Source organism: Stegastes partitus, unplaced genomic scaffold (genome assembly GCF_000690725.1).
Source record: "Stegastes partitus isolate 25-593 unplaced genomic scaffold, Stegastes_partitus-1.0.2 Scaffold1045, whole genome shotgun sequence".
Lineage (NCBI taxonomy): Eukaryota > Metazoa > Chordata > Actinopteri > Pomacentridae > Stegastes > Stegastes partitus.
The window spans coordinates 213,528-236,221 of record NW_007578776.1 but is presented as its reverse complement, the minus strand read 5'-3'; the positions used below and the strand labels follow the sequence as shown (position 1 = coordinate 236,221).

Below are 22,694 nucleotides of genomic sequence, written 5' to 3'. Positions count from 1 at the left end.
ATATATATATATTATATTTTCATGGATTTTTTTTTTTTGGACTCTTGCATTTCTGTCTTTAAGTTCCTTACTGTGGAGATTGGTGTTGTTGTGAACTACTGACAAATCCCAGAATGTGACGATCAAAAGAAGTGTTTTTCACCGACTAGTTACAATTTTGTGTCTTTAAAAAACAAACAAACAAACAAACAGTGGCATCATGTAAACAAGCTGGCATTAGAAGGAGGAAAATGAATGAATATTTGTTTGTTATAATCAGGACTGGTGTTGGTCCAAAAAGCCAACTTAGGATCAATATTTAATATTTTTATTGCAGTTTTTTGATGCAGACATTTTTGTCTTTAAGGTCCTGAAGTGATTTCTGTATAATTATGACCCTCAGCATCACCAGATTTTCACACAAGCCCTAAAGGTAGACAAAAAATATTACGTCATTTATTTATTGAGAAAAAAATAATCCAGTATTACACATCTGTATGTGAACCTTTGCTTTTATATTTGCTGCTCTAACAGCACCTGAACATTTCTGGTCATCAGTCCTGACCATAGACATAAATAATAAAAGCCTTTATTATGTTTATCTATGGTCCTGCCCATCAGTTTGGAAGGATTTTAGCTCGTTTCATCTCTGGGTTTCCTCACATGAGCTGCTCTCCTCGGCTCCTTCCACAACACTTCTGTTGGATTAAGGTCAGGACTTTGACTCGGCCGTTACCAAACATTAGTTTTATTCTCCGTTGTCTCGTGGTGTGACCCACTTCCTCCTCAGATTCAGGCTCTCTTGACTTCAGACGTCCTGACTTTAACTCCACAACTTGCTGGTAGAATCTGTTGTTTCATCTGTTGATGGAGAGCTGAGAATGAAACCAGAGTTTTATTTTGGTTCCCCACAAAACGCTCCAGCAGCCTTCTTGCTTGTCTGCGTGATGTTTGGCAAACTGTACACGGGCAGTAATTCTGGAGAACAGTATCTTTGTCTGCCGTGCACAGCGCTGTTCTTGTTGTTCTTGTTGTTCTTGTTGTTCTCTGGATGTTGGATTCACTCCCGTCAGCCGATGTGATGTTTCCTTCAGCAGCTCAGAGGTCAACCAGGGTTCCTGTGTGACCTCGCAGCAAAGTTCACGTCTTGATCTTTGAGGGTTCTGTTGGTCAGCTGAAGGTTCTGTGACCTTTTCCAGCCTGATGAGCATCAAAAGGTCTTTTTCTAAGGCCAACAGGACGTCTCCTGTTTCCGCTCACGTCCCATCGTCACCTCGTTCATCAAATACTCCAGTTTCACCTTCAGTTAGCTGCTAATCCAACAAGATCGCACAGTTTAGCCTCTTATGGATAATATTTGATCATTTTCAACAATATATAAATGATTTTTGTCTCATGAGTGTCATTTGTTTTCCCTCTTTATCTGCTTTTAGGACTTGTGTGTAAATCTGATGATGTTTTACGTTGTATTTGTGCAGAAAAGACAGAAAATTCTAAACGGTTCAACCACCACCGATTATTGATTAAACTTTATTCATTAAGGAAAACCATGAAAGGTGTAGATTTGAAAAAATAAAAAAGGTTTTACTGGTACTTATTTGATTTTTTTTGTAAATATGTTTCCAATAATTCCTTGAAAGAAACCCAATGTGATTCTTAGATCATCTTACTGTAATAATACAAAGTTGTCTTTCTCTGATGTTTCTGAAACATCAAACTACAATAAAACACAGTTTCTGTGTCGACGATCACAAAGATTTGTAAATATTACCAAAATAAGAAGTGATGTTACCCTCATGAAACCTCTAAATATCACAAGATGTATAACAGACAAATTTAACCGTCTAAAACTTTTGGATTTTCTTTTAATTCAATTCAATTCAATTTTATTTGTATAGCGCATATTTACAACAACAAGTCATCTCATAGCGCTTCACAAAGGCAGAAACAGAAACACCAACAATCCAAAACATCTGGATTCCCTATAAGCTTCAGCAGTCCGCAACAGTGGGAAGGAACCGAAAACCCCCGCAGGGGAAAAAAAACCTCCGACAGAACCAGGCTCAGGGAGGGACGGCCATCTGCCTCCACCGGTTGGGTGGATGTAGGATCAATTATACAATTTAGTTTACAATTAAACAAGTTAAACAAGTTATTAGAAGTTACACAGAAGAAGTTTTTCACGCCCAGTTTAATGAATCTAAGTGATTATTTAGGTTGGGCGAAGCAAAGTTAATTTAATCTAAAATTCCCATTTGTTATTTATTTCACCAAAAATAAATCAGCGTTTGAGTAACAAATTATGTTTTGACGATATCAATAATTTCAATAAAAACACTTCAGAGTGGTGAACTCACATTAATCAGCCTCCAGAATGACAATTATGACTCATTGATTCCTGTTTTCAATCCGACCAAAATGTCTTTAAATCCCGAAGAGGATTAAAAAATACAGAATTTTAAAAAGGCTGCAAGGTGGAGCAGTGGGTAGCACTGTTGCCTCACAGCTAGAAGGTCGCCGGTTCGTGTCCCGGTGAGGACACCCGCATGGAGTCTCCATGTTCTCCCCGTGCAGCGTGGGTTCTCTCCGGGTTCTCCGGCTTCCTCCCACAGTCCAGAAACATGTTGAGGTTAATTGGTGATTGTAAATTGTCTGTAGGTGTGAATGTGAGTGTGCTTGGTTGTCTGTCTCTAAGTGTAGCCCTGTGATAGACTGGTTACCTGTCCAGGTGAACCTGCCTTCACCCTGAGTCAGCTGGGATAGACTCCAGCCCCCCATAGTGAGGATGAAGGTGTAGAGATAATTCAACAGTTCTAATCTAAAACTGGTTGTCTAACATTTTTAAACACGCTTGGGCTGTAAAAACAGCAGAATTACCCTTTAAAACTCCCTCGTTTTAATAAATCAAAGCACAGAAACTGAATGTAAACTCCTTCTAGTGTCATTAAAAGCCTCCAGATTCACAGAAATGTGACTTTAATGCTGCTGTCAGGACAAATTCACTAACAGGCAGTTACTAAAGTCTTCTTTTCTTTCAGACGTTGACAGAGTTGTTCCTTCAGTGCGGCCAAACACAACCTTCAACCACATCCACATCCAAACATGTAATTCCAGATGTGCAGAAAACAAGCGACAAACCGCAACATCCGAGTTTGGTTTGTACCCAAACATTACGGGAACGCCGCGCCGTGAATTAAAAAACCCACCAGGAGCGGCGTGTTCCTTTAGAAACGATGAAAGCTTTATTTACAGTTTCAAATTTCATTTAGTTAACAAATATATACTATGTACATATTTGCAGAGTAAACAGTGTTTATTTGTACAACAATCGTCGGGTTACAGTAACGGCGGGTCGGATCGGACGCACAGAATATTTACACCCAGAAAAAAAAACAACCAAAAAAAAAGAATTGTACAAGTCTTCAAGTGCACTTGGAGCGCACTCACAGCAAATCATTATAAATACTCATAAACATCTGAGAAGATGGAGGAGGAAGGAGTGGGTCGGCGTGACAATCAGAACGGTTTGTGCCTACTGTGAAGTTTCCTCGGATCAAAACCTTTTTTTTTTTATTTGATTTCAGGTGAAACAGCTTCAAGCTACATGTTTGTATCTACAGCTGAGGTCGAAGCTGTTTGGTCCACACGTACAAAACGACGACGACGAGGAGTACTGCATAGTTAGAGAGGAGCTCGGCGTCCTCGGGCGTACAATCAGTTCAGGACGACGATGGGAGGGTTTGAGACGAAGCCTTGCAGTTTGTAGAGTTCCAGTCATGTCACCGTTACAGTTAAATAGAGAGCAGGAGGCGTACAGCATGGACAGACTGGTATCAAATGTTTTTGGTCTTTTTTTTCCTCCTCTACATTTTATATAATTTACAGTTTGAACATATTATCGTAGCAACTGTTAAAACACTGACAGTAGAAAAAAAAAAAGACTCAGTTTAAGGTCACTTTAGCTCCAAACAGTCAGTGAGGATTCGCTCAGTCTGCTGGACCGACGGTGGGACCCATGAAGCCCTTTGAAACAGTCCAGCTCCGAGAGTCAAACCGCCCGAGTGTCCACAAACTAGTTCCTGATTCGGTGTATCAATAAAAATGACTCAGCTGTGTCCGGCGACAGGCAGGTAGCTTCTAGACTGAACGCTACGTCCTCAGGCGGAGGCACGGGGGGGAAGTGAGAGGGTTCGTATAGAAAACCACTGCGCTACAGAAAGACCGGATAAGGCAGAAACTGAATGACTGGTAAACCGGTAAGAAGGAAGAGCAGCCGTCTGAGGATCAGTTAGAAAACATGGTAGTGTACAGCAGTCGAAAGAGACATTCGAAGAAGAAAAATAGGTCCAAAAGGAAGCTGAGACACCAACAGAAGTGGTTAGAAAACCTACGACTCAACTCAAAGAGGCACTTAAACAGAATAGAGGCCGCGACTACATTAACGGGCTTCTGTCTGGACTCGCTGATGGCCGGAAACAGCAGCAGCAGCAGCAGCAGCAGCAGGAGGAGGAGGTGGAGGAGGTGGAGCGCCGAACCGAGCAGGTGTGTGTTTTCTGTTTCAGGGTAAATGCTCTGCTGATAAACAAACAACCACGAGTGTTTTCTCAGGAAAGAAGAACGGACCGGAGGATCATCCAGCATCTCAGGACTGTCCCATAATGCAATGCTTTTTAAAACATCCAGTTTTCTGTGTCCCACCTCGGTGCTGTAAATATCTAAACTAATGTGTATTTGGAGTTTGATTTCACAAAACGCCAGCTCGGCTTCTGAGTGCGACACAGATGGATGCTTTTGTCGCACAACGAAGCTAAAACGACCGAGCAGCTGGCAGTGGAAAGACAAACACAGCTTCAGTTAAAGGCTGCTTCCTTGCAGGCTGTGTGAGTTTTTCCTCACCCTGTCGTATATAACATGAACATAGAGCAGAGAGGTGGGACACAGGGATCGCCTCGACCCGCCGGACAGCCGCGGCCACAAATCAAACACCAATCATTGACAACTTTAAATATGAAAACCGATTCCTCCTCGGCGTCCTGTTTCCTGGTTTCTCCTACATAATGTATTGCCATATTCACATTCACATTTCTATTTGTGCTTTTACATTAGATTTTTCTTTACACAACGTTAAAACCATCTCTTCTCTCCATTTACAATTCTTTTCTCTTCCCATCGAACATTTGTACACAATAAATAATTAAGGAGGCAAAAATGTTTCGCATAATATCTGAACTCGGTGATTTTCCAGCGCAGTGCAGTTTGACTGGACCTGAACGGTGACCTGCTGTCTGAGCATCATGAAGGTAAAGTGCTGACTTTGAGCTTTAGAGGTCTTTGTGTCCATATCGGGGGAATTATGTTGGATTTATTTATGCATAGTGTCTAAAAACGACCCATTCAAAGCTACGTTTTAGCGCGTCTCAGACCAGACAACAATCGAAAGTCCCTGTAAACAAGCAAGAGCTGCTCAAAAGTCAAGATTTCAGCCAGTTTTATCATTTAAGGCAAACTTACAGGCCTCCAAACAGTGGAAGTCTGTGAATAAAAGAATCCCTTCACACGCTAAAGTCAGCACTTTGACCTCATAGCTTCATCTCAATGATTCACTGTCAGGTCTCAAAGTGCACTGTCTTCACTTCATCTGCTATTCTATTACAATTTCTGAATCCATATATATATATATTTATATTTACTTAAAGATTCAACACAACCTACTGCCGTTTCAGTTGGATGTGAGTTAAAGTCCACAGAGGAACAATCAACGTAGCAGCATTCACGGACTCCAACACGCTTACAGATGGCACGGTCCGTCCCGTCGACGCTCGCTCTCCAACTGGCAGCGACTAAAAAGGACCAGTCCAGGAGGCGAGAACTGAGAATAGACGGTGTTAAGGTTCCTAGAAGGCTGGATTGCTCAAGAGGCGTTTTGTGTGAAAAAAAAAACAAAAAAAACTATCACCACCACAGTCGGCTGAAGCAAATTCAGCAAACGAACGAGACAGAAAGAAAGTTGTTCAGCCGAGAGGTAATACTGGGACCGAAGGCATCAGAGGGTTGCAGTTGGCACGTCAGCTGGTGGAAGCCCGAGCGGCGGGAGGTCGGCCGGAGTTGACTTTAGGGGGAGTTCAGGAGTAAAACTGAGACCGAGCATCGAAGCAGGAAACTCGTCAGGAGAGGCCGTCCCGTTTGTTGGCCCTCTTGTCGGAAATCAGCGTGAGCACGTTGGCGGTGTCCTTCAGCAGAGCGTCGAAGATGCTGTCGGCCAGCTGCATCTTGACAAACAGCTCGTCCTCGTCGTAGTTCACCCACTGGGCCTCCTCCTCGTGGAGTTCCTGGACCTGAGACACGGAGACAATCAGCTGCTCAGTACAAATCGAGCCACTCAGGGATTCTGTTATTAGAACATAAAGTTTGTTCTTCAGCCAAAACTTGCTCCTGATTTTCTAAGACGGTGTTTACATCTGCTGAGCACCTGTTGATAGACTTTATCTGGATTTTCAACTAAATAATGTTCATATAAATCAATAAAACACTGAATCTGTGTTTTCAACCTTAAACATCAAAATTATGAACATTTCTTAAACTGGTGTTGCCGTTTACAGAAAATAATTTAATCCTGTCAAATTCTGACAAAACATAAATACAAACTGATTTAATTCTGGGTTTGAAAGGTGTATTATCTTTATAAAAACTGCCAAAATTAGACCAGATATCAGAGCCAGAAAGTGTAAAAAGAGAAAGAATAGTCAGATTTTCATGTTTCTGATGATCCTTGACCTGCAAAATTGAACCAAATCTAAGCTTAAAATAAAGACATTTCCTCAAATATTAGATTTGATATAATATATTTTTATTTTAGATGTTTATTTTTATAAAATCACCAAACATTAACTGTTTGCCAGATTCTGTAAATAACTAAATACTTGGTGCTCTTTGGTACAACTGTGAAGCCGTTTGTGACTCAGCTGTGACCAGAAACCATGTGACGAAAACTTTAAAGACTTTTCATTGAACTGCAGGAAGAAGAACGAAGAAGAAAAAATATCTATCGTATGTAGAGTCATCATTTTTTCCAGTATTGGTAACATCTGTGGGCACCTGGACAGTTTAAAAAGGTTTGTAAAATAAGTAATGAAGAAAATTCAACTCAGTTTTTCCTTTTTTTTAATGACTTGTGGCATCAGATGAGATGTTCTGTCCGGCTGAAATAAAACCCGACATTGTGAACTGATGCTCTAAAGTCACATTTGAACACATCTCATCGTGGGCCTTACCAGTATGTGGTCCACTCTGTCCCGCTTCTTTCTGCCAAACTTGAGCATCTTCTGCCAGTCGGTCTTCTGGTTGTGATCTTTCGTCAGACCAAAGAGTTTCAGGACTTCGGTCGCGATGAATTCCTGTCCAATAAAAAAAACATGCCTCGTCATCTCGTGTGCGACGGACGGGACGATGCTTGACTGTAAGTTTTATTACTGCATATAAAATCTGAGGGTGGGGAAAGGTCAAAACTTCAACTTTGTTTACACTCAACAAATAAGAAATCAGCCGCTGAAAGTTAAACCCTGAGCAAACTCCATCAGGTTCATGAGGTCATTCTAGAAATGCTCCTATTTGAACAACAAAATTACACATTTAGCACAACTCTAAACAAATACCGACTACTGGAAAAATGACGCAGATGCTCGCTGACTGGTGATGTGAACTAGTCCTGTGGTCGCTCTGCTGGGAGCATGTGTGAACTTAACAGGAACTGACTTTATACATCCGCTATAAATAAGCTGAGGTGTAGTTTAAAAACATCTGACATGAGCTCAGAGAAAAGGCCGAGCTTTGTTTGTTTGTTCAAAGAAAGTCACCATCAGCAAAAAAAACCCAAAGTACTGTCCACTGTAGCTGGGAATAAATCCAAAAACAGACGATCTGACTGAACATGCAGCCTCACAAAGACCAGCAGCAGATCAAAGCACATAATTTAAAGTAAAATCAAGTAAAACGGACAAGAAACAGCAGCAAGAACCACTTCAGAGATCAACTACCAGAAACAACTCAGAACAAAACAGAACCAATAAGTACAGCTGATGAGTAACTACAGTGGAGCTCAAAGAAAAAGAAAGCTCAGATTCATATTTGCACAAACAGACATGAGTCTTTGTAGATGTGGGCTATTTTCCAATGAGTTCAACCTGGATGTGATGGTGAACGTTTGGAGAAACCAAACTGCACGACAATAAAGTCTCAGGTGTTTTATTTTCACACGCTGAGGCTGAACTTTCACCGATTACTGATACAACCATGAACTCTGAAGTCTACAGAGGAATTCTGGATGCACATTTAGAAAACATTAACCAAAAGCACTGAGGAAGTATTGTGGTAAGCGTGTTATTAAAAAAATAAGAAGTCTGTCCTGCAGCACTGTACCTGGATTTTGTTGATGTCGCCTGGCGTCTTGACTCTGTGAAAGGAGGAAGACTTGACTCGTCGTGGTTTGACCCACTGAGGCTGGTCAGTGTTGGGGTCCTCAGCATAGATGTCCTGAAGGATCTCCCACGTCAGGTCATACACAGCCTGGAGAGAGACGGCAATGGCTGTGCTTAGTACTTAAATATGAACTATTAATTAAAACTGAGCTGAAAACTTAAGACTAAAGATCAGGCTTTTCTGCTTTTCTTGTCAAGTGACCCCAAATTAGTTGCACATAAATGAATCCGATGACACGTCAGCAACATGTACTGCTCAGCAGCTTTGGTATTGTCATCCAACGACAACCATAGTAGCTGATAAGGCAGCAAAGACACACATGACCAAACATTGTGGGGGTCTAACTAGTGAAGGACAGCCATGACAGAGTCTGCAGTGATGGTTAATGCTTCCTGAGCAGAGCTGGTATATTCAATGTGAGCCTGAACCTAAAAGCAAACTTCTTAATCTTCGTTAGTGAGCTGCTTCAAAGACTTATGCTGCATGTTTAAAACATAAAATAACATGTTTAAAAGTAGCTCTATAAGCATATGAAGTAATGCCCGCTGTTGTTGTTCCTGTTATTGATTAATACGGCTGCAGATTAAAAGGTGAAGAAAGCCTTCTTGCATCCCTAACCCGATCCAAAGCATCCGACTAACCGAGGCAGTAACTGGAGCAGCAGCAGACCAAAGAGTCTCTGGCTACAGGGACATCGAATGAAGATCAACTGAAACCGTTGTGTGGTCTTGAAAACATTCAGATGTTCATCTGAGAGGAATCTGCTGAATCACTCTAACTTTCCTGGTGTTTAACCTCAGAGGACGTATGTAGATCAAACCCTGTGTCGGAGGCCCAGCTGCCTTTGGTGTTAGATGACTGCAGCATGACAATAGTGTGTTACGTTCTCACTGGTTTGCTTCGTAGTGAACAGAAATGGAAGTCTGTGATTTTAGAACGACATCTGTTTTTGTTGCATACACTTTGTTTTCCAGTTCTAATTTTTACCTTTTTGTAGCTGCGGATGGACAGGGCCTCCTGGTCCTGGCTGCTGGACTCTTTGCCCAGATACTCTTGAGAAGGTTGAGGGTTTGACAGTTGTGCGAGGGTCAGTGCTCCCTCCTTGCCGAGGTCACAGCTGTCCCAGATCTCCTGTGTGGCAGCGTAGACCATCTTCTCCACCTCAGTGGCCGAGTGGGGCACCACCATGGCAGGCTGCTCGGGTAGTTTGGGAGGCATGGGGAGAGGCAGCTCAGGTCTGGGTGGAGTCTTTACCTGCTGCTCCCCACCTGGAGACGAAACCATCCCCCCCATAGCTGAGCCGGCGGATGAGCCTCCTCTTCCTGCTCCCAGCCTTTCCTCTTCCTCTTTCTCTTTGAGTCTTTGCTGTTCCCTGCGTGAGCTGAGGCCGAAGTCCTCATCAAACCAGTCCTGATCGTCGCCTAGCTCATCGAGCAGCTCACGGCTCAGTTCCAGCTCTGCCAGTCGCTTGGCAAGCTCTTCTTGGCCACTGGCCCCCAACACTGGACTCTCCTGTTGTGACAAAGAAAATGTGAATTTCATGCATACTTTCCTTTTTAAAATGAGAAAATTCCATAAATCCTGATACCGTCTCGCAACAATACAGGACAAGCCTAATTAATAATCATGATTTCACACTTTAATGCCGCCTTGAACAGTCACCTTTCTTACTAATGTTTCAGACACAGAGGCTTTCAGTAAAGACCACCAAATTCAATAGTCTGTAAACATGCAGTCGGACTTTGGCTGAACACATCCCTAAAACAAGGGTTCTCGGGGTCAGATAAACAAGAACTGTTTGTCAGTGACTTGATACGATCACGGCTCGTGCTTCCCGACAGAAAAAATTCTAAAGTTCAATCAGTTATTACGCAAAACGGCATCAAAACTGTTGACTTGTTGCTGACTTTCTGACTCAAAACATGGAAGCAAAATGTTATTCTCGTGTAAAACTTTCAGCGGCGTGAAAGTCAAGAATCAAAAACACACTCACAGGTCGGTTGCACAGTTCTGGAGAAGACAGCTCCTCTTTTTCAGGCAGGAAGAAGGGCAGCCCATCTTTTTGTTCCACTGAAGACATCCACTCTTGTTCTTCTTCAGCCATTTCACCAAACAGGCCTCCGTTCATCTGGTTGGCGGCTTCGATCTTCTGCTCTTTAGACTTTTTGATTTCAGCAAACTGCTTGACAGCGTCTTTAACAAAGCTGTCGAGAAGCTTGTCTGCGAACGTGTCCAGCGAATCTTTGTCCCTCTCTTCTCTCTTATCATCCCTGATATCTGTTGTGAGATCAGCAGGAGTAACGTGTCTGTTGGAGTCGACGTCTTCTCTCTTGACGAGGCTTGTAATTTCTGTCTTACTCTGCTTCACAAAGTCTACTTTATCCATGTCAGATATGATCAGAGTGTGAGACGCGTCTTCAAAATCCAGCATTATGTCCCTCGTGTTGCCATTAGAAACTGGATGCTTGGATTCTTTGTGATGCTGTGAATTGAGGTGGGATTTGGCCATTTGTGGAGTCTGGCTCTTGTGAAGAGACTCATTCGTAACCTTTTTATCTTCAGATTCAGCGTCTTTACAAGATGTCTGTTCGTTTCTACTCCCCAGATCGGCCTGTTTTTGGGAATTGTCCTCATCTGTTTTGCGTTTACTCTCACCTTTATCGGGCGAGTCGTCGAAAAACGAGTCCTCGTCCTCCGTGGTATCCGTGTAGATCTCGAACTTGTCGGGGAGGTGAGAGATTTTGTCTGGAGGGGCGAAGATACCGTGACTCTCCTCACACTCGAAGTAAACCACGCCATCGTAGGTGCCGTTGTTGCTCCCTTCAGACTTGTCCAGCTCCACGCCGGCCCAGAAGCCATTGGCAAAGCTGGTCGGACCTTTGAATCTGAGCGTGCCGGGCTGAACGCCACCGACAAGAACCCGGTCTCCAATGGTAAAGCTCAACATTTCATCTACAATGGGAGAAAGAGGGGTCTGCAGGGGGGAGATGGGTGGTGAGTGATTGTCATGTTTGAAATCGTCTGTCTTCTCCTGGAGGTCGAACAGCCTCTCAGATTGGCGGCTAGCTTCACTCGCATCAGAACGGTAACTGAGCTCCTCGGCTATATCCTCCTCAACCACCTCGTCCTGGCTGTCTGGTGTGGCTCTGCTAGACGAGTCCTTTCTTGAAACCTTGATTTCAGTCGGGGAAAGCGAGACGTGAGACTCAAGCTTGGAACTACGATGCTCCTCTCTGGGTGAAGAATCCAATGATGACTCGAAGTCATCGTGATAACCATCTGCCACGGGAGAAGCTTCGTTATCCTTGATGGGAGCCTCTTTGTTTGAAGAGAAGGGACCTTCACGAGCTGAAGAGCTGGAGGCTGGATGTGGGGAGGTTTCGAGGTCCATTTTTGGTGGTCGGGCATCGATAAGATTTAACTTCACAGCTTGCTCTCCTTCAGATATTTCCTCCTGCTTCAGTTCTTTGTCCTGTTCAAGGCTAACACTTTGAGAACGCTGTTCTTCGTCCATGGAGGAGGAAACATGCTTGGACGTAGACAACCTCTCCTGGAAGTCAGGTCCGTCTTCCCTCTCTAGCTTGAGAAAATGCTGAGAGTTTTCGTCCTCAACCCTGGAGCTCATCTCCAGCTCCTCCTGAACATCAGACCTATGATCAGACACAATGCTCTCATCCGCAGACTCAGTTATGTCTTCTTTTGAACGAGGTCTTAGAAGAGCCTTTGTGGATGGACGGCTCCTGTCTTCTGTGCTGCCGGATGCTGCCACAGTCGGAGTGACTGTTTGTGGTTCGTCATTAGACAGGTCTCCGGGCACTGACGTAGATCTGCTGTAGTCTGGCTGAGGAAGGGCATCTATTAACATAAGAGAGAGTCATTTTATTATTGGAACATTTCTGTCACAAAACATTTTGAATAAACCCTGTACATAATGTATATAATCCATGTGATGAATGTAAGCAACTCACCGCGATGCAACGCTGCATGAATCAGTGTCCTTTCAGAGTCAGAGATTTTGCTGGTTTCAGACCTAAGACAGAAAGATTTAGTTTGAAATGTATTTATAGCATCAAACATTCACCAGAGAATCATTTTAAGCTGTTTTTGGTACCTGTTTGGAGGTGATTTAATATAGGACTGCTCTAAAACAGAGCTGGACTCTTTGATCTGGGAGTTTGTGTCGGGTGTTGAGTCTGGCTCCTTGTTCAGCTCTGCTTTAGTTTTCTCGATAAAGTTGTTGTAGTTCTGAAATGAAAACAGGAGAATAAAAGTTAAGATATGCAGCAAACGGACAAATACACAAACACACGCATAAATAAAACACGAAACCATCTCAGTTTGTTTGGATGTTTAGCTTGGACGTCTAAACACACCAGCTACGAGGTGACATGTTTACCTCCAGCTGTTTGAGCAGGCTGGCCTCCTGTGCCTTCAGGCGCTCCTTGTTTCGCTTCTTCTGCTCTTTCTTCAGCTGGTAGGCCATAAACTTGCGTTTTCTGAGTTCTTCCTTCAGGGCCTTGATACGACTCTCTATGTCACTCTGGTCTGAAATGGTTTCTGAAAGCAAATTTCAATGATAAATCACAGCTAGAATGTGAACCCGGTGCCAAAACTCTGATTAGCAAAGATTAATCCAACTTTTAGCTCACACGAACTCAAACCCAGTTCTTTGGGGATTACTGTACATTTTCTTTACTGAGAACGTGTAAAGTTCCTTTTTATGAACACAATGAACAATGAGCATTACACAGATTAAAGGTTTAAGCAGTGGCCTGAAAATGAATTCAACACGTTCGGCTACAATACGAGACAGCAAAACCGTTTTTCGCTTGTGCCATAACTAAGTGCAATGCACAGTGTTTCCTCCTGCTATCACACAGCTAAGCAGGTTAGACATCAGAGAAGTGCTTGCATAATGTATTCCTGGCAGAATCACATTATGCCTGACTCTACAGTGCCAGCAATATAGCTGCATTATGTCCACTCTCTGCTTCAACCCTTCTATCTTCTATTAGAACTATCTGGAACAGTTTTACACTCCAAATATGCTGCATACTCTGTGTGTTGCACATAAATAACTCACCAGTCTGCGTGACCATGGGAGGGTCAGTGGGCTGAGTGCAGGCCTGGTTGGGTGTCCGGGAGGTGGACCGGACCTGCATCTTGGTTCTACTGCTGGCATCTGAAGACGAGGCAGCAGGGCTGTGGCTGCCTTTGAGAGGAGAAGACTGGAAAGACCAGACAGGAGGAGGAGGAGGAGGAGGAAGGATGGCAAAGAGGGAGGAATATTACTTGAGGATACAACATCACAGTCAGGCAAATTGATCAGAGGTATGTTTACATTAATATTTTACATAAACCAACTAATGCCCTTTCCTTGTACTTCACCAAGTACAGAGCGGAGCAACAACAATGATGATGTGCATTCCTGCCTGCAAAGTTTTCTACATGAGATATGAGAGGTTGTTTTGGAGCAGCTACATGTAAACTCAGCGTCTATCAGATGAGCCTAAACGAGGGATGTTAATGATAATTAAATCATCAAATGTTTAGAACAATTTCTGCTTAACCATCTCTGATTTGTCTGTGATTTTCGAGATATTAGTAAAATTTCAGCTTGATATATCAAATGCTTGTTTAAAAAACTGCCTGCTGACTCATGCAGAGAGAATTGTGGGAGTTCAGCTACTAATGGGCCACCATGACAAAGACTAACGGGCGGTCACAGCTCATATAATCAAGATAAATGCACCTATAGCTGAGTGGCTGCTGTTATACGGCTGCTTCTAAGGGGAATGTCATGTGTCTGTCATTAAAAATAGCTAAACCTGCATGTGGTATGGTACTTATTGATTGATTGATTGATTGATTGATAATGCTGCTGAATATCAATTAGGAAAACTGCCACAAATTTGCATCCCTATCCTAAACACCGAAATACAAAAGGAAAAGAGTTACGCATACTTTTCTGCCAGGTGATTGTGACCCAGAAGTGAAGTCCTGGGTGTAATTGGCAGGGCTGCTCTGGACCGAAGCCAAAGGTGTTTCAGGGACTGAAGCAGGCTGAGCCGAGGGGGGACTCCTCTGCTGCTGGGAGCCCAGTCCCTCTGTGCGGATGCTGGAGTCAGGTGTCTCTGAGGAGTAGTCGCCCTCACTCACATACTCTGAAAGTTAAACACATTAGGGTCATTATGTTTGTCTTGACCTTCACAAAGCATGCACCGTGTGACAAATCATATTTTAAACTCGGTTTCTTGTTATTGTTCTTTTGACTTTAAACCTGGCAACAGAACTTCGCGTAGCTTCACCTTTTTCACTGTCAGTTCGGGGCTCTGAGCTTCGGTGGTGACTGTGGTGGGAGCTGATGTCAGAGACCTCCTTTTCCTGACTCTCTGACATCTTGAGATCTTTGTCCCGAGGCGTGTTCTGGTCCCACACAGCCAGGGCCTCTTTCTCCATGCGCCGGACCTCAGCCTCCTCCTGGTCCAGCCGCTGTTTCCACTGCAGCAGCTCTTCGGCATGGTGACGCCTCTGCATCAGCTGCTGCTCTCGCTTGGTCAGGAACCTGCAGAGGTGGACGATGAGAATGAAAGGGAAAAGAACGGAGGGATGAGGAGGAAGTGGCAGAAGATGTAGATGATGGGTGAGGAGACAGATGAAGAAATGGAGATGAGGGTAAAGACGGGAAGAGCATGGGTAGAACAAGTGATGAGAGAAAGAAGAGAAGGAGGACAAAGACATGAGGCGTAAGAAAAAGGTTAAACATGACCGCGCAGGAGCAAGCAGACCCAAATCACCTGGACATCCAGTTATTACTGCACCTCAAACCTCTTAGCCAACACACACACACACACACACACACATAAGCAAACACACATTCCATACATGCCTAGAATTATCATCTATAGAAATGCACGAGTACCCATCAAATTAAAAAAAAGTGATGAAATGTCACTCAGGAGAAAACAGGAGCAGAGAAATAATAGTGAAAATGTCAGATTCATGCATTAAAGACTCAAACCCAGGGGTTGGACGTTGAGCAAAGTCACACACACACACCTCAAACATGTTCAGGGCTACAGGACACACAGCTCTACGAGGGTCCCACTAATATGACCATTTCTATTTTTTATGCAATAAAGATATACGGGTCCTGTTGTGTAATTCTTCAATCCAACTTATACTGGGTCACTTATCCGTCCAAATCTCTGCAGATGCCTGAAATAAAGTGCAGCGAGGTGTAGCTGTTTTGTAATGGTATCTCCCACAGCTATGGGTGCCATTACAGTGCAGTATTATTTAGCCTTGATCTAATTTCGAGGCCTTTCTCTTGACCTAATGTAAACTGATGACAGCCCAGATGCTCAAGAACGAGACTGTGGGGGTTTTTAGTACCTTCCCAAACTCTATTACGGCCAATGATCATCTGTACTTATTATCCCATCCTAAGCAACAGTTACATAATAAAGGGTCTAGTTGAGATTTACTGGGCTCATTAAAGAGACAGACCACTCTACGTCTGCTCTATTTTCTGCAAAAATCCTTTACGCTTGTGTCGCACTGTGGTTTCGTCTCGAAGCATTGCACAAACGTAAAAGGGCTGCAGTTGACCGGCCAGCAGGCAGAATGTACAGAACAAGTTGCACTGCATGTTTTTTATAATTCATTCCAAGAGGCAAGACATACAGAGGGAAAGAGTTGCAAATTAAACACCACTGAAATCAGTGAAATCCCAGCTTTGAGTCTGAGATTCCCATCCAACAAGGAAAGCTGCTAATAAATAAGCACAACCTTTGACTTTCACAGGAGATTTTTATTTGTAAATCAAATTTTCTCTCATTTCCGTTGTTTTCAATTCAACCAGTGTGCTGTATTACCTTCACTCTTTTTCGCACATATATTAAAAACTCCATTCAACGTGAAGCTAAAGTCTAAAGGTTAGCTTATTTCAGTAAAGCAGCTTTCCTTGGGCACTTTTCAGTCTTTCATTTAAGCTCCTCCCCCACACAAGCCCCCATCCTGGAAGTTAAAAACCTCTTAAGATCCCACAGAAAAACCTCAAACAAACCAGCACATCCAATCAATCATCATCCATCATCCCACCCTAAACAAGGTCCCAGTGCCAGTGGATGAACACAAGCATGTTCCATGGGGTGGAGGGGGGTGGAGGTGAGGCAGGGCAGGGCTAGGTGGAGAGGTAGAGAGCACTGTACAGTACCTGACCAACTGGTTGTAGATAAAGAGCTGGAATTTAGGGTGGAGGTTGGGAAGACAGACACTGAGGGAGGCCCAGTGGTGGGCCGTGAACACAGAGAGGAAGTAGTGGACAGGAGAACAGTGTCTACAACACACAAGCACGCGACAGACAAAGTCAAAAGAGCCACACAAACATGGGCATGGACATGTACAACACACACACATTCACACACACACACATAATGTAAAAAACACAAGAGACGCAGAGGGAAAAGACAAGTAGAGAGAAAGGAGAGAGTGATATGAGAAAACGTGGTTTTATTGCACCCAGCGTGTCAGACTGTCAGGCTTCTGTTAGGAGACGGTGACTTTTAAAGGACTTTGTGGTGAGACAAGCTTCCTAATGAGCATTTAGCTTAGCGTGTGAGCATCAGACTCGTTTTGGGAGTTGATTCAGGTATAATCAAACCTGCTTTTAGATGGAGTCAAATGACAGATCTCTGAGCCTGATTGACAAACAAATTAGTGTGAGGAAACACCCTGAGATGAAGCGATTACAGCTTTGTTACTGGGCTACTTTTAGCTGAAGACAAAGGTGCAAATGCTCAGCAATAATTACCAGGACAGTAGTTGCAGAGAATATAATGGAGACACAGGATAATTTAGCAAAAACATTAAGGATCATGACAAGCAAGCTAATGATCATGAATGCATGATCAGACACAAATAAGTTCTGCTTTTAGTCACATGCTCTTATTTGTATTATTATGCAGACATAATCTAATTGTAGTGATTCTGAAACTCATAATAACATTAATGGGAACACACTGCATTAAACTGCACTGACAGTTGTGTTGTTAGTATAAATTTAGACAAATCTCGCCCTGAAAATGGCTAAAATGCCACCATGGAAGATTGCCAAAGCCAAATTATAAGTCCTAAACCCCCAGAACAATTAACACACTTGTTTGAGCTGCCCGATCATGAGCGGCTCTGCGATCACCTGACCAAAGCTGCTGGTGAAGTCTAAAACCTTAGAGGACCTACAGGAGCTCCAAGCCCACAGGCAACACAAAAGAAAGTGGGTATAATAATAAAAAGGATGAAATGCACAACCTATGTTTGTAAGGAAAGGTTGCAGCACTGAGCTCACACGGTGTTACAGCTGCGTATTAACGTCGTGGGATTGTCTCTCTTCCAGACGCGTAAGGCTGCATTAGCACTGGTACAGACAAATTAAGTTAACGGGGTGTTGTTGCAGAGTGTGTGGATGCTCGTCTAGTCTAGAGGGAGGACAACACGGAGCATGCTTATCTTCACATCCACAGCGCTTTAAACAGCAAGAGAAAGATGGCATGCATTGACTTTACCGTTAGCTTCAATTAGGCTCATCGCTAGTTAAGGTAAAGACTCTATGAAAGCAGAATTTGGACTCTTCTGTCTTGTCAGTATGACTTCTGGTAATTTGCTGGGAAATTTGTCAATAAGCTGAGAGAGCCTAGTTAATATAAGAAAATGAAATCAAGGTCTTTACTTTTCATCCATGTGCGAGCGCATCTTCTTGAGCTTCTGCATGATGCTGCTGGTCTCACTTCCAGAGATGGAGAGCGAGGGCGAGGGGCTGCGGACGTCATCGGGATGCCTCATGCTGGGGGAGGCTGGTTCGGACTCTGGGAGCTCCGACACTGGAGTCTCCTGGAGGACGGACAGTGGGCACACACAGAGAGAAAATTAATTAAGAACTAAATTAAACCAAACAAAAAAGATGAACATAGCAGCATGTTCAGGTCAGTGTATGCATTACTACTTTATTCATTTTATACTCTGCTGGATTGAAACCTCTTAAATCTATTTGTTCTCCTATATGAGCTCTGAAGTTACGGCACTACTTACAGGTGGAGCTTCACCCCCAGCACACTTGAGCCGCTCCTTCAGCCTGAGTGTTGAGTTTCTCATCCGCTCAATCTCCTCCTGCTGTTTCAGCAACAACTGCCTTTCCTTTCTTGCTGCTTTGTTGGCCTCCTGAAGACGCTTGATCTCAGCCTGAGGAATAGGAGTACATTTGGAGAAAACACTGGTTAGTTAGAAATCAGTATTACTACAGTACAGCTCGTAGCTCAACTGTGACTTAATGCCATCACCTGCTCCTGCTGTAGCTTCATCAGAAGGCCCCGCTGCTTCTTCCTGATTGGTGGCATTTTGTCATCCTCTCCCTTGTCTCTCAGCCTCTTCTTCTGGTGCTCCAACCAGGCCAGCTCCGTTCTGGTCTTCTCTTTGAGAGCTTTCTGGCGAAGATGCAGCAGCGAGCTCTGGTGCTGCAGTCTTACCTCCTCATCCTTCATGTACTGACGCACCATGTCCATAGTGAACTGGGAGAAGCTCTCCTGCCCGCCAGAAAAGGTTATGTTCACATCCTGGAAACGCAGGAGCACACAGGTGGAAAGGTTAAGGAAGGAAACAGTCACGGCAAGAAATGAGTTAAAGGTGGACAGTGAAATAATTGGTTAACAGAGTATAAAAAGGGACACAAAGCACATGCTAAATAAAAAACATCTATGCAAAATTTAAGTATTAAACAAAAACAAATCATACTATCAGTGGTCACATCCAGCTGCAAAAGCAACCACTGATCCATAAGTGTTGCAGTTGGTCAGTGTTTGGATAACTGCCTCACCTTTAAAGAGTTGTGCAACCCCGATGCTGAAACCAATGTTGTGTTGTGATTGGCTCCGTCATCCTCCGACTCCTCGTGGTGGCGAGACTTCTTCTCCAGAGTTCCGCGGCGATGCGCCTCGGACGGCAGAAGAGAGCGGAAGGAGCGCTCTTCAATCTCGTCCTCTGTCATGGACTCATCGAACTTGAGCGAGTACTCTGTGGCCACCGACATACTGTCTGCTGGAGGGTCAGAGACAAGATGAGCTCAGTCTATACTGTAATGATGGCAATAATAATAATAGTCTTTATTTAGAGTGCACTTCTCAAAATCCAAGCTACAAAGTGATGAAAGGTAGGCGAGAGTCCACGCAAAACCCTAAAAGTAATCAGTAAAATCTTAAAATCTATCCTAAAACATACCAGGAGCCGGTTGTGCTTCTTGGTTCTGGTTTAAACTTGTACACTCACTATTTTGTCAACTGGTCAGGGCCACATGTGCAGCACTGTGGTTCTAAACTGTTTTGTTTGTGGTCTGATTTAATGACAGCAGTATAGCTTTTAATTTGTGTGCTGATGCTTATGTAGAAATAGTCACCAACTGTTGAATTAAAACACATGTGAACTTTTGAACTCAGAGCTGAGCCGTCCAGTACCTTTCTCATCCACCATAGAGGGGATACTGTCACTGCAGAGGGTGTCGTTCGCAGCTGTTGGAACTTCCTCCTCTACGGAGCTGCTGGCTGCCTCTGGCCTTTCCTCGACCCCTCCGGTTCTCCGTTTCCCTTCTACTACCTCTTTTTTCGTCCGTTCTCTGGTGTCTGAGGAGACATGTGACGGGCTGTGGTGGCTGCTGGAGGCAGACCCGCTGAGGAAAGAGGAAACAGATTTAGTGTTTTCTTTGCTTTCTCTTCCCCCAAATCAAATGGAAAATAGTGAAAGCACACATCGGGCTTGGCTGGTACCTGATGTTGGGTCTTTTGAAGGACAGGGAGTCAGAGTGACTGAGGCTGTTCAGGGAAGACAGGGGCTCCTCGGATCTGGTCCTTCTGCTTGACACCTCACTCAGAAAGCTGTAAAAGAGCAAGTAAACAAGACTGAAACCAGCGTCTCGCCACTTGGCAGCCATCTTTGTAATTCCCCGGTCAGTCACTTTGGGTTAATAAGTCCAGATCCTTGGGGAGAGAGGCATACCTGCAATATCAACTATCACAGATAAGAAATGCTGTAAAGCTTTGGTGACCTTGTCCCAAACCAGTGTTAAACCATCTGAACCCTCAGTAGTTTCTGGGCATGTTTGGCTCCGGTCACATTTTTTTATCACTGTCGGCTCATTTTTCACTGCAACACAAAGTCCTGAACCTCAACGGAAACAGAACAACCACAGCTGGAAGTAGAGAGAACTCCAAAATGTCTTCTGTGCAGTAGGACGGTTATGATGCCACACATCATAGAAAAAGATAAAACTAACAAAGAATTTCTTTGCATAGTTATTTCACAAAAAAAAAAAAAAAAAAAAGCTGAAATCAACAGGTCCAACACTTGGTGCCCAAAGTTGTTAAACAATAGATATTTTACTACTTAGACTTTTATCTTATTTCCTTAGTTTGCATCTGTCTGCTCTGTGTAAACACAGACTGCAGCTAAATCAAAAATCCCTGATTTATTTCCATGTGACTGTTATTTGTAGCTGAGTCACTGATGGATTCACAGTTGTGCTGAGAAGTGCAGAATTTATTTTTTAAAAACAAAATTTTGAAGAATTTCATCTATTTTACTGCCTTATTTTTCACAACATTTGAAATGAGCCGTGCAGAACAAAGTGATTTTGATAAAACATCTCGATTTTAACTCGACTTGATTAAGTTTTCCGCAAACTTCATTACACGGATGAGTGGTTCAAGGACTGTTGGAAATTGAAATTCTGCTGATTCTTTCTTGTTTTTACAGTTTCTGGCTCTGATGAATGGTGTGATTTTGGCAAAAGATAACAAGCCTTTCAAACCTGCTGGCGGGTTTTTGGAGTTCAGAGGATTAAACAGCCTTTTATTTTTTCCTCCACACGCTATATTTCTACTCTGCACGTGCACACCTCCATGACACGGGGTTTGATGTTTGATATGTCAGAGTTTGGCTTTTATACAGCAGATGCTTTTTGGTGGGAGGGCGTGACGAGTGTCATACAACCATCATCTCTGGAATCATGGATTTCTCTAAAGGATTCAGGATTCTTTTAAAGCGGTGAGACTCTCCCTTATAACATCTCTGCTTAAACATTCAAAACAAATACTCATTGCAGCCCTCAGTGGTAAATGTGTACAAAGGTGTGACGAAGGGGCAGAATGTTTCTATGTAAATGGTGATGTATTATTAGGGATGTGATTTATTCCCTTCTGAATCTAAACCATAATAAATTAAAGCATGCGAGCTGTGCCGCTAGCGGATCGTGACACTAATTAAAGTGTTTTTAGAGTACCTGTCAGAGTCGGCTTTGTCGTGTCGCTGCTTCGTATAGGAGCTCTCTTGTTCTTCTCGCTGGTCGAACATTGAGGAATCAGTGGCAACAGGAGGGACAATCACGGTTCCTGCTATCTGCGACCGCGTCAGTTCTGCCATCTGACAGATGAGAACACGATACACAAGATCAAATGTTTGATTTGGTGAATCTTAACACTGGACATCGTGCTTTCCTCCCATCCCCTCATTATTATTTCTTTCCTGTAACTCAACGATCAATCAGCTTTTGTTGTAAAATTATGACACAGGCTGTTTTCCAGGCAGAGAGGAAGGAAGTGATTGCTAACCTCCTTGATGTGTCGAGCAGCATCGGCTGTGTACCGCGCTGCCTCAGCCTGTTGACTCATCATCTTGGTAGTAGATTCCTGGAGGCCTTCCAAAGTCTCTTTTTGAGTTGCCGCCAAGCTTTCCTGCAGCTCCAAATGAGCCTGGACAAAACCACACATAGACATTACACACAGAGAAACACAAGCTCTCGGGGGTTGGAATTCAAAAGGTGAAGATGCAAACATTGAATCCTTCATCTGCTGCTGCTTGTAAACCAGCTGATTAATAATGTCTAATGGAGGCATTACCCTGGCCACTCTCTGTCTGTTTTCCTCCATCTGCAGCTCCGCCTCCAGAGCTTCTCTTTCGGTCTTGATCTTCAACTCGTACAGGTCGCGCTCGTGCTGCTGCTGCTTCGCCTGCAGGGTCAGAGTTCACACAGCGGGTCAATAAAGTGCATCGATGCAGACAGAATCGTTACAGTGAGGCAGACGAGACTGAAACTTAGGGAGCCAAGAGAACAGGTACAGGTATTTATCATGTAATTGTTTGAAAGCAATCGCATTTAAATTATCTTTGAATATTAGTGAATTACAATCACATTTGTT

The 22,694-nt window shown here is 43.5% G+C and overlaps 1 protein-coding gene across 4 annotated transcripts in view; it reads right to left on the bottom strand.

Moving 5' to 3' along the window:
* Window positions 1-3,198: 3,198 nt before the first annotated feature.
* The window catches only part of cep350 (centrosomal protein 350), a 38,202-nt gene continuing 18,706 nt past the window's right edge, over window positions 3,199-22,694 (bottom strand). For 2 of the 4 annotated variants that reach the window (XM_008295418.1, XM_008295419.1), the window contains exons 18-37: window positions 22,395-22,505; window positions 22,107-22,247; window positions 21,779-21,918; window positions 20,268-20,375; window positions 19,959-20,170; window positions 19,325-19,545; window positions 18,792-19,064; window positions 18,544-18,693; window positions 18,185-18,345; window positions 14,763-15,019; window positions 14,419-14,618; window positions 13,538-13,682; window positions 12,851-13,011; window positions 12,566-12,699; window positions 12,423-12,484; window positions 10,448-12,309; window positions 9,442-9,966; window positions 8,395-8,541; window positions 7,251-7,373; window positions 3,199-6,314 (exon numbers count right to left, since the gene is read on the bottom strand). In XM_008295418.1, coding sequence (XP_008293640.1) covers window positions 6,144-6,314; window positions 7,251-7,373; window positions 8,395-8,541; window positions 9,442-9,966; window positions 10,448-12,309; window positions 12,423-12,484; window positions 12,566-12,699; window positions 12,851-13,011; window positions 13,538-13,682; window positions 14,419-14,618; window positions 14,763-15,019; window positions 18,185-18,345; window positions 18,544-18,693; window positions 18,792-19,064; window positions 19,325-19,545; window positions 19,959-20,170; window positions 20,268-20,375; window positions 21,779-21,918; window positions 22,107-22,247; window positions 22,395-22,505 — 5,304 coding nt within the window. In that variant the 3' untranslated portion in view covers window positions 3,199-6,143. Of the gene's footprint in view, window positions 6,315-7,250; window positions 7,374-8,394; window positions 8,542-9,441; window positions 9,967-10,447; window positions 12,310-12,422; window positions 12,485-12,565; window positions 12,700-12,850; window positions 13,012-13,537; window positions 13,683-14,418; window positions 14,619-14,762; window positions 15,020-16,672; window positions 16,796-18,184; window positions 18,346-18,543; window positions 18,694-18,791; window positions 19,065-19,324; window positions 19,546-19,958; window positions 20,171-20,267; window positions 20,376-21,778; window positions 21,919-22,106; window positions 22,248-22,394; window positions 22,506-22,694 lie in introns of all 4 variants that reach the window. The other 2 variants (XM_008295417.1, XM_008295420.1) reach the window with 2 other exon arrangements.